At 36.3% G+C, this 12,597-nt stretch overlaps 1 protein-coding gene across 1 annotated transcript; it reads right to left on the bottom strand.

Annotated features, from left to right (window-relative positions):
• Nucleotides 1–3,746: 3,746 nt before the first annotated feature.
• On the bottom strand, nucleotides 3,747–11,906 carry LOC104071856 (spindlin-Z; the record flags this gene model as incomplete). The annotated part of the gene is made up of 3 exons (XM_009586859.1): nucleotides 3,747–7,476; nucleotides 10,408–10,641; nucleotides 11,653–11,906. Coding segments are annotated over 3 exons (688 nt in total), but the record flags the coding sequence as incomplete, so codon positions are not given.
• Between the last annotated feature and the right edge of the window lie 691 nt (nucleotides 11,907–12,597).

The raw sequence follows: 12,597 nt of genomic DNA, 5'->3' as shown, positions 1-12,597 counted from the left end.
TTCTATAAAAGTCTCAGGCAATTCAGATCTCTCTTTTCACACTTTCATATTATCTGTAAGAGTGTGATTAGTTAGTAATAATTAGTAGCAATTTTAGGTAGTTGTAATTTTGTAATCTGCAAGAGTGTTATTTGTTGAAGTAAAAATTCAGAATTTGGAGCACATATGATGTTAATTTGGGCCATTTGCCTGCATAATTTGATTATGTTTTAAATACGAGAATTTCCATGTGTTAAACTAATTCTGTGGAAACCAAAATGCTATGAATTTTCTCCCACGTACACTGCTAGCCTTGTAATGTCAAGTTAAAGACCAGGATAATGATGTTTGGATTTACAGCATTAGAAAGTATTGCCCATCCTAGGCAATAATTAATTTTAACTTTCTTTTCTCCTCAGTAAAACGTCATATACATTGTGTTTATTATATAAGAATCCTCTTGGTTAGTCTTACTTTCATTCTTTTGGAATGAACGCTTATTCTCAGTTCATGATCAGTAGGTACTGGGTCCATTTTTTCCCCCCTACCGTCAGAAATTCTGAATCAAAGTAATTAGCTTTTCCACCTCACTTTTTCAGAAAACTGCACCTTAACTCCACTTTTTCATTTTATTCTTTCCATCTGCCAGCTTCTGAGTAGACAATAAGCTGAGCCTCACTAACAATAGAAGAGAATTTTGTGTCAGGCAGAATGAATATCCTTTTAAGTGAGAAAACCGAGAATGAGTGAACAAAGCCCGAGATTAATGAGGATTCCCAGCAAGACACAGTTTCAACCTTCCATAATGTAATGTGTGGTAATGTAGCAGAAAGTTACTTGAATAACTTGCTGTTGCTATCCTTTTTACACTTTTGAGCACAACCTTTGAATCACTATAGATTTCTTCTCTAATGCTTCTGCTATTAGTGTTTATTTATTTTGGTCTTTCAGCTTAAAAGGTTACTTTGATTTTAATTCATTAAATTCATGAGAGTTTAAGTCAGACATCTGCTTCTGTAACTTAAAAATGGCTAGGAGTTAGTAAAGAGTGTTGTAAAGTCAAATTAATTAGAACTTTTATGGAAAGCATAACAACCAGTGTTCCCAATGCATGACTCCAGTAGTAAAAGATAAAATTATCTTCCCAAAGACTTTTAAGAAGTCATCCCACAGTCCAGTTCAAAAGTGAGTATATACCATGTGTAGCTATTTAGTGCAGCAGGACTGAAAAATCATCAGCCCAAAATCCAGTTGAGTGAAATGTGTAAGGATCTTACCTTTCCTTTCTGATATTTAAAGGACTAGCTGCCCTGTCACTGAGCAATCTTCCATACAACTGTAAGAAAAAACCGCCCAACCCTCTCCCCTCCCAAAGTAGTGGCTGTTTACATGAAATCACTTTGATTTAACTTGCATGGGCATTTAAAGTAGTGTAAAGTTATGTTGATTATTTGAATTTATTAACAAAAAAACGCCTCTCAAACGTCAGGTCTGGGTGGAACATTCTTAACAAGTAACAAAAGAAGTTTGTGCAAATCGAAGTAAATGTGCAGATGTCTGTTCATTATCAAAGTTAGCTTTGAACAGGTCAGTCTTTAGTGCAGAGACCTGAGGAACAACGTGGCACCAAAATGCATCAAATGTTCAAAATGGACTTGTAAAAGTCAGACTCTTTTGAAAAAGTAAAGTAATTTACTCCAAGGAAATTTAAGGATTAAGTGCATGGGGGTGGGGTGGGTGGAACCAGTGCCAAAGCATGTAGGTTTTTTACCTGTCAGGCTGCAAAACCATTTACACAAATTGTGTACAAGTGAAGTTATGCAAATCATAACTGATTTCAGAAAAATAATGGGCAGAAATCTGTAATTAATATCTAAGTAGAATAGGGAAGTGTTAAGTAGACACCACCTTATTTGCACTGCTGAGACGCCAGCTGCTTTCTGTTGTGCATACACAGCAGTATATTGTGCATATGCAGCTCTGCACTCTGAATCAAGGAACTCACAGGGCAGTAAACTATTAGAACGGGAAGAGCTGAGCCTGAAAAAAATGCTTAGTGGCCTGATAGCTTTCCCAGGCTGCCAATCCTGAAATGAATTAAAATGGTAAGGTATTGATATTGGCAGAGAAAAAAGTTAAGTGATGTAACACACCAAGGCAGGAACCTACTCACGGAAAAAGAAACTAGACTTAGATTGAAAAAACACTTCTAAGTGTGCAAAAAAGTGAAAATCTTTTATTATCCAGTGCTTGAGGATGAAAGTACATACCTGTCGTTTCTTTGTCCTATTCTTACTTCTCCTTTTAGACCTTAATGATCTTAAATTGCAGCAGCCCAACCTTCTTCAAAATACCCTTACTAAAGCTTATCCTTTCCGAAAAACAACGGAGTCCACTGAAGTCATCAGGAGCTCAACTGTTTACAGCATAAATATTTAAAAAATTATTAGATTTCGAAATAAAAAAACTCACTGAGCAGAGAGAGCAGCTTTTTTTTTCTGAAAATATAACCTGTTTATATGCACAAGGAGGAACCTGACAGATGTGAAAACAGAGTACAGTAGTATTAAAGCTGTAGCTCCGGGTAGGACTCCTACCCCCACCCTCCTAAACCTGTGGGACATTACTGTCTTCAAAGCATTGACTTTTGAGCTGCTTGTAAATGAGCTCCTAAGTAACCAGCTTTCAGGGGCAATTTCATGACTGCAGTAATAGAGAACAAAAATATCTTTGTTTTTATAAGGCTCTTTATGAAGAGAAAAGAGATGCTACAAAGCTGAGGTTGGTTTATCAGCTGTAACACAGAACAGGTTCAGGCCTTAGTCATAAAATGTTAGTGTATCTATTTTTAACTGTAATTTAACATAGCCAGCTCACACAGATTAACATCTGCTTTTTGGAAGTGATGCTCTTGCTAAAGCTAAGTCTTAGACTCTCCCTAATCGGCAGACGTACACAATATAAATCTTCACTGGGACCAGTCTCTCAGGCAACAGGATACGATAAACAGGACACTGAACTAAGGGAACTGAAGAGGCTTGGGTATTCATCCCAACTGCATGCTGGCATGCTCCAAGATCTTCAGTATACATCTAATGAGCTTGGTGCCAAAAAACGTATTTTGGGGTATCCATGTAACACTTTCCTCTTTATTATCAGGAAAGATGTAGGAATAAAGAAAATCTGTTCCATATTGAAAGTCTGCCTTAGTTAATTAACAACATAAAATAATTAAGTCTTCATGCATTAGTCGAACAACTTACATGACTTAAAAAAATCTGCAGCATGGTGATCTTCTCTGCTCATCACCTCTAATTTGGATCAACTTTGCTTTCTTATCATCAGTTAAATGTGGTTCATTGAATTCTGAATTTTATTAATTCATAGCAGACAAATGTATCACCTAAACACTGCCAAATGCTTCTGCTGTTCCCCGCTGCTGAAGTATTTTGTGTGCTCTGGAAATAGACTCCTTCACAGACTTGCATAATCCCCTGGAGGAAGAGTTTTTCTGTGTTTGGTAAAAAGCAGTTTAAACAGTATGCTTTACCTTAGCCAAGTTCCACCTTATCAGCATTTATACTTGGAAAAAAGAAGAGATTTGGCTTTGCAAGCAAACTTATTCATAGGGCAAGTATTATACCAGCCTATATGGCTCAGCATTAAAATAATAAAATCTTTTTTAATCAGAAAACTGAAGAAACTGCTTCTTCACAATCTGAAATCACATCACTACATTTTGCTCATGAGAACAAAGTTTACAGTCATAAGTTGCACATAAAGGGTTTATTTTAAATGTTTTAAGGATAGAGTTACATCATAATTATAAAAATTACTTACAGAATTAAGTAACAGATTTAAAGTGTTTATACTTCTAAATGCAGAGAACAGGGAACTGTCTACATTGTTCAAAATAAAATAAAAATAATGAAACCAAGCTCTAAAGATGAAGTCATTACCTAATTTTAAAATGTGAACACGAAGACCTTTGAACTATACACATACCAAGAACCATCCAAATTGCACTAATGATGTAAAATACAAAAGCACAGCATTTTCAAGGAACCAGAAACTGTTTTTACCATAATTCTTTTCCCTGAAGCAATGAGTCAATTCTATCTGAAGATAAAGCCTCCCTTTTTAAATAATTCACTTAAAGAAGGCTTCTACCTGTTGCAATAAAAAAGGTTTTCCCCATAGTTCTCCAACATAGTTTAGGGTTTGGCACTCAAAAAGAAGGAAGGAAAATGTAGTGTTTTGCTAATCAACTGCGATTTTATTTTTTCTTTAACAGAATACATGGTCCCTTCAAATGCTGTATTGACACATACAACTGGAAAATTACCTTCCGTTGGCACTATGCTCGTCTCACCGGTGCATTTAATCCTACTAACAACCATTAAAACAGCACAATAAGCAAATTCACAAAAAACTGAACACAAAATAAAAACAGAACAAAACAAAAACCTAAACATTTTAACATGCAACTTTAGTTTGTTACATTGAACGTTCTAACCCTCTAAGCATGCAAAAAAGGATGGTCTGCATTTAAGGTTTTTTTTTTCCTTTTAAAAAGTTTTACATGGCAGCCTGACGTCACACACGCACACACACAATATACAACAATACTACAGCAGGTAAATGTGAAAGGCGAGTAACTTTTATACAAAGATCCATGGCTTGTGCCATCACAAGCCCTATGTGATTTTGGAAAGTAATGTTGAACCCCTAGAACAAGGAACCAACATTTAGTTACCAGGGTAACGCAAGCACTGCATGCAGATCTGAAACATGAGCCTAAAACAAAGCCCAAAGCAGATGGGCAGGGAGTGGAATTAGTCTCAAGCCTCAAAAAGGTGGTTTAAGCTATCAATTCAAAAAAAAAGAAAAAAAAAAAAAGGAAAGAGGAAAAAAAGATGAAAAGAAATATCCACATAACAGACAACGGGGACATCTAAAAACAACCATAAAATTTACAGTTTATAGATTATACTCTAATTGGCAGAATATGTGGTGTATTCAAGAGGCTTGCAGAAAACCCACAAATGCAAGCCTAATGCTAAAAATGTTCCAGTAGACCTAAACCTCAGATATTTCAAAACAAACCTTGTATTCCTCAGATATATAGCCCAAAGTTCAGTGTACTAGGTTATTCATGTATCTTGTGTATAATCAATACACTCACTCATTCTTGTGCCACAAATATCAACTTGGGCTCATGGAGCCAGGCTCAGCTTTGAGATTTACATGCAGGACTCTTAAGAGTCAATAGAAAACACATAACAGATCTGCAGGATGAAAACACTGTGTTGCAAATCTGCTCACTTTGTTCAAAACACAAGGAACATTTACAGGTACTTAGTGCTTAAGGACTGCATTGAGAAACTAGTCACTGAAAGACAATAGCCTGCCTTTGGTTGCCCATGATGAAATACTGGACATAATGCAATATAATAGCAATGGACAAAGAATTAAGGTATCACATTTATATGGAGAGTATTTATTACCATTCAACAGCATAATGAGGCACAAGCCTTAAGGCTAAAATATGAAATCAGGCAAAAAAATGGACAGAAAGGGGCTTAAACCACTGAGTCTTCAATATCAAGAATACCCACAATAGAGGTCATCCGGACCTCTGATCTCTGATTAACAGCACCTCTCCTGCATCCTTCCACTAACGGCATAAGGTTGGGTATCAGCGTATTTGTTCCTTCCATGAACAGTGTTGACTGTCTTCACATACTGTATTTCTGTGAAGCAGTTCTTTGAAACTTGCAGAGCTCTGCCTTAATGTAACATGACAATTTTGTTGCTATGCTGATCGTTGTTGCAATTCTGATACTTTTAAAAGCTGCCACACTTAAAAAATCCTAATCTTCATTTACAACTATCTTGCAAGATTAAAACCACAAAAGGATTTTGCTGTTGTGGGCTGCTATTTACATCCACAATCTAATGCAGATGACTGAACCACTGAGACTGCCTATAGCTTCCATTAGATAGTACACCACTGGCATGCAGAACTCTAGTGTTCATAGAATGAAATTCACGTTAACAGCATACCTCAAAGCAAGTACAATGTACACCACAAAAGGCAATAACAGGTTTAAGCTGTAGGTTTGTCCGGACACTCCTTATGTGGAAAAGCCAGAAAAAGAGTAAGTTGGGAAGATGCCTTCTTGAACCAAAATGGTTAAAAACAAACATACAAACAAAGAAATGCAACAGACTGAGCAGAAGGCAACAAATGCCTCTCCTCCTCTTCAATGTAAAAGGACCCCCATCCCCCACCCCCCTGGCATGAGATTGTATTTACCATGTAAAATATTAACTACTTTTAGGCTTCTAAGTCCACACACAAACATTCAGGTTGCGAGGTTTTGATATTAAATGAGAGACTACTGATTGCCAATGCGTAGTCTAAAGTCTTCTGAAGTAGCATATATACTGTTAAAGTTGTGGCACCAAGCACTTGGGTTTTGCTAAGAAGTGTGTATAACAAACAAAGAAGTACATTTAGGATTGAAGGCAGCCTTGTTGCATGTATTTTACTGGTTCCTACAACTTGTAAATATGGGCCATTAACCTGTATTTTCTAATTAACTGGTTATACAGATTAAATATATTTTTATAGTTTAAAGCCTTTTCACTGAAAGGTGCATAAGTCAAACACTTGATATCCTACTGCCCTTTGACTACTAAAAATGCACAAGTATTTCCATGTACTGCAAGTTCTTAAAAAGCTAAATTTGAAATAAAGTGTAGAAACACAGCAGATTGATGTTACGCGGGTTAGGCACTCCTCAATGCTGCACAAACTGTTTAAACCTTTCAGAAAAGTCACTGCTGTCCCAACCCTGAAAACAAGGACTGCCAGTAGCTAAGAAATGAAATTTAATGTTACAAAAGAAGGCATATCAAAATATCAAACTACACTTGCATGTGGCAGTTGAACAGGTGAGTGCAAGGTTGAAGAAAAAGTTAAAATCTATGAAAAAATTTAGATTAATGATTACAATACTAGATCAACTTTACACAGCTTGAATTGCAGCTGTTCTTTGCTTTTAACTCCCTCCTGCCCAAATATATTGACTTCCTTCAAGAAAAGGAGTTCTCTTACACAAAATGTGTCACGTTCGTTTATATTATTCAGAACAAAACAGTTTTGCTGGCAGAGATTGTGGGTTCGCAGGGACATTTAAGCTTTCATTAAACTGGAAAGCAGTCAAGTCTTTGTGTCTACAAATTTTACATTTAATAGTTCCACAAATTTGGCAAAAGTTCACGATGACGTCTAGGATGTCTTCACCAAATCGTAGACATAAATATGGAAATCATCATCAAACTTGATGAAATAGACAGATGGTTTGGCTTCAACTTGATGAATGACCATGCCAGTCCTTTTTGAGCCATCTTCTTTGGCATATTCCACTTGTTTGCCTACCAGGCTGTCCACAACTTCACCTGGTTCCCGTTCTGCTGGAGGTGAGTCATCTGTAACACAAAACCAGTGTGCTTTGTAGACATTAATGGAATTTTTCAATATGGAAGACAACTGCAGAGTCTTCTTTAAAACTCTTATGAAACAATCAGAAGTTTTAAATACAGAGTATGTAGAAAATTATTTTTGTTCAGACAAGCACCTAACGATTGCCATGCTTCTAGAAAACACAGTTGCAGAAAAATTTCAAGTAATACTGTCTTCAGTTTTATTAAGACAAAAATAGCACTTTGATTGGTAAGACAAGTAAATCTTTTGACACGAAGGTTTATGCACAAGTTATAGAAAATGTCTGTGGATAACTGAATTTAAGCCACCAGCAGAAAAAGGCACTGGGTCTCCCTAGCAGAAAGGCAGCCAAACTAAACCTCTCTCTACCCACACACATTATTTGAAGATTCAGTGCATGCATGCCACTGCAACAAAAACATCTCTTCTAAGATGACAGCAAGTGCAAAACTCCTTATTAAAAGGGGCTTTTGACTCCATATTGGAATAATGCTGTTGGTAAAGCCTAACCATATTATTTGCTCATCTAGCAAAACCTAGCCAGAAATATCCTTGTATTTTATATGATGCCAATTACCAAGTCCTTGGTTACAAGCCAATCACAGAACAAATGTGATAAAAGGTGAAAACACTGTACTGGAAAACTGGAAGCTAACTACACCTTCTTTCTCAGCCTCTCTTCTTTTTGACTAGTTTAGATAAACTCGTGTTTTGTATTCCAGTGAGGAATCTTCTTAGTAATGGTCAAACCTGATGTGGCTTTTATTCTGGAAATCCTAAGCCTTTACATTAATGTCTGTTCTAGGTTTGTGTTAAGAATCCGTTACAGATTTCACCCATTTTCTTTTCAGTTCTGAGAGTTGTGAAAGAACTCCCAAAGGAGAAAAAAAAAACACAACAGGAAATGAATAGATTGGCTAGTACTTACACTTAAGATTCTTCCACAAACTTAAAAAGTTGCTCTTTCAATTTTTGTTTCAGTTCCTCTATAAATGCACTGTCATACATAGTTATTCTCCTCTTAATATCAGTTTTATGTAAAGAGTCTTCCTTGGCAAAGATGCAAGCTAGACTCTTAACATTTTCGTTTAGAAGGAATTATGAAGTGTTGACAAAGTTTTAGTATCAGATCCAGTAACACATTTTCCCCTCACCAGAAAAAATGTAAAAAAAAAATTATCTAAATTTTGGTCTCCTCACATATGCAAAGCCTGTCTTTGAGAAGAGAGAGTTCCCTAGAAATTTTAGTTATAATACTATGGCAAGTTCCACCAAATTTACAGACATACTTTCAGGTGTTCTAAAATCTGATTTGAAAAATACTACTTAACATCCAATCATTGACTTAAGGACACAATTCAAAAGATCTGGAAAGCATTCAGACACAGGGAAGGTAGCAAATACTTAGAATGTTTTGGAAACAGGTAAGCAGTAGATAGTCTCATTGTGAGCATGAAGGAAAAAGTGCATTAAAACCAGTTAATTCTTAAATGGAAAGCTCCCTACCCCCACCACCAAAGGTGGAAGAAAGCAAAGCAGACTTAAAATACATTCCAAGTCGTTTTTAATAGTTAAGACAAAGAACAAATTATTTGAAGGTTCAAATCTGAAAGAACTGGCTTTATTTCTTTAGGAAGAAGGTGGTCACTTTTTTTCATTAACATTTGTGGCTCACTCTTTACAAGCAGCAGATATGTTGCTTTTTGTGGGTGGAGGGGGGAAAAAAAAAATCTAAACACAGATGATTACTACAGATGTTATGCAAATAAGCGCCATTTGTTTATTTAGCCAGCAGACTGTTATTAGTGCTGGATCTGAAGGAAGACAGTCTTAAACTCAACAAAATAATTGTAACTAATACTTATGTAAAGCACTATGTTGCCAACCACTACAGGTGTCCAATTGCTAATTTTCTTTAAAGCCCCGATTGCCTCTGTCAGAGAAGTGTGTTTTAGGTACACGGAAGAAATAAAAACAAAGTATTCTTTACTAGCTTTTTTCCTCTTTTTTGTACTGGCTATCCAAATCTCTTGAAAATATTGATTCTGTTAAAATAATTCTACACTAATAGGAAAAGCCCCGACGACTTTCACTTCAAGAAGTCCCTCCTGATCTACTGAAGTATTTTTCTTGCTAGTATGTTGCAACATGTGAGAAAATTTTAAAAAGATTAGTACTTCTTTCCCCCAAGAAACTACTCAAAAGTTTTTCACACTGAAGACACCAATCCCAATAAAATGAATCTGACTATATTAGTAGGCCCCAAAATACTATTCCCACAAGAACTGCTTCAGAAACACAAATCAAGAGGCATCTCAAAGAGCTGTGATACTTCTAAAAGAAAACAAAGTGGAAATCTTCTGGTTTGTCAGTTTCCATAAAAAAAATTCAAGCATAAACTCTTCCACAGTAGTATGTACATATTTTCAGCAGAATTAGCAATAATTTTGGAAAATGCTTTTCCCTGTTGCGCCAGGGGAGGTTTAGATTGGACATTAGGAAAAATTTCTTTACTGCAAGAGTAGTCAGGCCTTGGAACAGGCTGCCCAGGGAAGTGGTGGAGTCACCATCCCTGGAGGTATTTAAAAGACATGTAGATGAGGCGCTTAGGGACATGGTTTAGTGGGCATGGTGGTGTTGGGTTGACGGTTGGACTCGATGATCTTAGAGGTCTTTTCCAACCTTAATGATTCTATGATTCTATGATACATAGGTCACTGCTGATAAAAGTAAAGTATTTCAGACGTTAACACAGATGTGCTGTAACATGTTAGTTGTGATACTTAAAAAAAATTAAAGAGAGTAACAAACAAGATCTTTGTTTGTCAACTCTCCTGTCCATAAATAAGCCACAGTCAAACGTTACTATAAAAAGCTGCCACGTTCCAGAAGAAAACGGTAACTGGCCTACTTACTCGAATCAGGCATAATGCGAAGGTCACCTTCTTTATAATCATCTAAGAGTTGGTACATGTACAAGACGGGATCTTTCTCGTAGGTAATATAAAACCATGTGTTCATAATAGGAGCTCGAGCCAAAACCATCCCCCTCCATTCATCTTTTGAGCCATCTTCTGTCTCAAACATGTGTTCCACAGCTTTACCAATCATTGTGTCTGCCAGGTGGGCATCACTAATTCGAGATGAAGCTGAAAAATGACAGTGTTTCATAAGTTCAATCAAAAGCACAGATACATCTTTGTAAAAAATAATCTTTACCCTGATTCATAAACAAATTTGATTGGAAGTTAGTCAATTCATATACAAAACAAACATTGTCCATTCCAGACCGTTTACTACTGAAGAACTGCAGAACTTCAGAAATGTTGTTAAAATAACAATGTATCATTGTACTCCCTACGATTAAACAATCACAATGCAAGGTAAAGGACGATATATCGAGGCCACAGCAGTGAAGACTCTTTGTATTTTAACCAGACACTGGAGGGAGCGAGGCAGGCAGGGGAGAAGAGGAAGAGAGGCCAATCACAGAACAGTTCTATGAAGTTATTAATGAAACTTGGGGGTTTGGTTCCCCTTAACGCCACTCTAGAGACTGCTACCAATTGCTTTGCAGTAAGAAGAAGCAACAGCTTATTCTGTTTATAAACTAGCAATTACTTGGGTAAATACTGAACTTTGCAGTTTGAAAAACCTGCAGTTTAATAATCCAGTGCTAATTCTGAAAATCAAAAGCTTTGTTACTAATTGAGTTATTTCACTTAGAAAATGCCTTTTCCCCCAATTATTAAAAGTATTTAGGTGAAGTACGTGAGGAAAAATGTGACATTACTGTTACACACACACAGACAACGCAGCCAAGAGGGCTGAGTTTAAATTTTAACAGAAATATCAATGTTAACTTTACATATGGTTCTTAGGAATAAGACTCTAAACAAAAACTACAGAATGTACTGCATACTACTTAAAGACAGAAGACAGCACTGCACTCATTAGTATCATCAAATCTTTGTAGAATCAAGAAAATTTAAACAGAGCATTTAGATTACCTGCCATGTAACAAAAATGAATTTGAATTGTAACATTTAAGTGGTCAGATGTTATCTTGGGGGAAGTCTGGAGAGATTAGCAGAGGACATTTAATAGCAAATGTCAGCTTATATGTATGTGAATTCAGGAGAAAAACACAAAACACTTACCAACTCTGTCTGGAAGAACTTCAAGTGCTGAAACTCTTTCATCTTTGTGCAGTTCTAGTCCATACACACAGTCAAATCCATCATACTTTATAAGATAGAGAGAGGGATTTACAGGAACTTGATCAAGAACTGTGCCCTTCCATTGTGTTACAGGTCCACTCCCTTCTTTCCATCCATGCTGTATTCTGCAGCCTACAATATTTCTTCGTGGCTGAGAAATAGGTTTGCTTGGTCCCACATTGTTTCTATGCTTTCTGTACACAGATACAAACATAATATTAAACAAGTACATACACATTCAAAATTCTACTCCAGACAAGAGCTGTATGCTTTAAGATGGCAATCTATTTTATAGCTTAGTGCACCTTATTCAAATTAGGGTATACAGCACATTACACTATATTGAAAAAAAGAAAAACACACTGAAAGTAGCGAAACATTTTTGATGTGCTTTATAAAGTCAGTTTCCTAACAGTCGTTTCTAAAACTAGCTTGCTTAAACCAAAAGAACTATTTTAGCCCTTGCTACACTGAATGTCAAAAGTAAAACTCACCTGATCAGGTCTCAAAGCACAAGGTTACCTGGCAGTATTATAACTTTACTACCTTGTTGCTCTCTGCAGAATAGTAAACACAACTCCTGCCCCAGGAGGAAGAAGTCAGTGGAAACATCACCAGTGGCTGACTAAAATTCTTCCAAGACATTTGTTTTCCCTAACCTGTGTTTTCACCTGAAGGAAATTTAGCTTCCGTCTGCATTTACAGATATTTTTGACTCCAAGTATTTTTAAAGACACCCGGTAGCAACAACACTTCCCTAGCATTCCTTTTCAGTATAGTAAAAGAAAAATGTTATGTAATGATAATTGCAATAGAAGGGATGCTCCTTAATGTGGAAAATAAATTACATATACTTTTTCGTCCTTCCTCTATTTTCATGGAAGT

Source organism: Fulmarus glacialis, unplaced genomic scaffold, assembly GCF_000690835.1.
Source record: "Fulmarus glacialis isolate BGI_N327 unplaced genomic scaffold, ASM69083v1 scaffold23460, whole genome shotgun sequence".
Taxonomy (NCBI): Eukaryota; Metazoa; Chordata; class Aves; order Procellariiformes; family Procellariidae; genus Fulmarus; species Fulmarus glacialis.
Note: the sequence above shows the minus strand (reverse complement) of the source record. Positions and strands in the feature narration are given on the sequence as shown.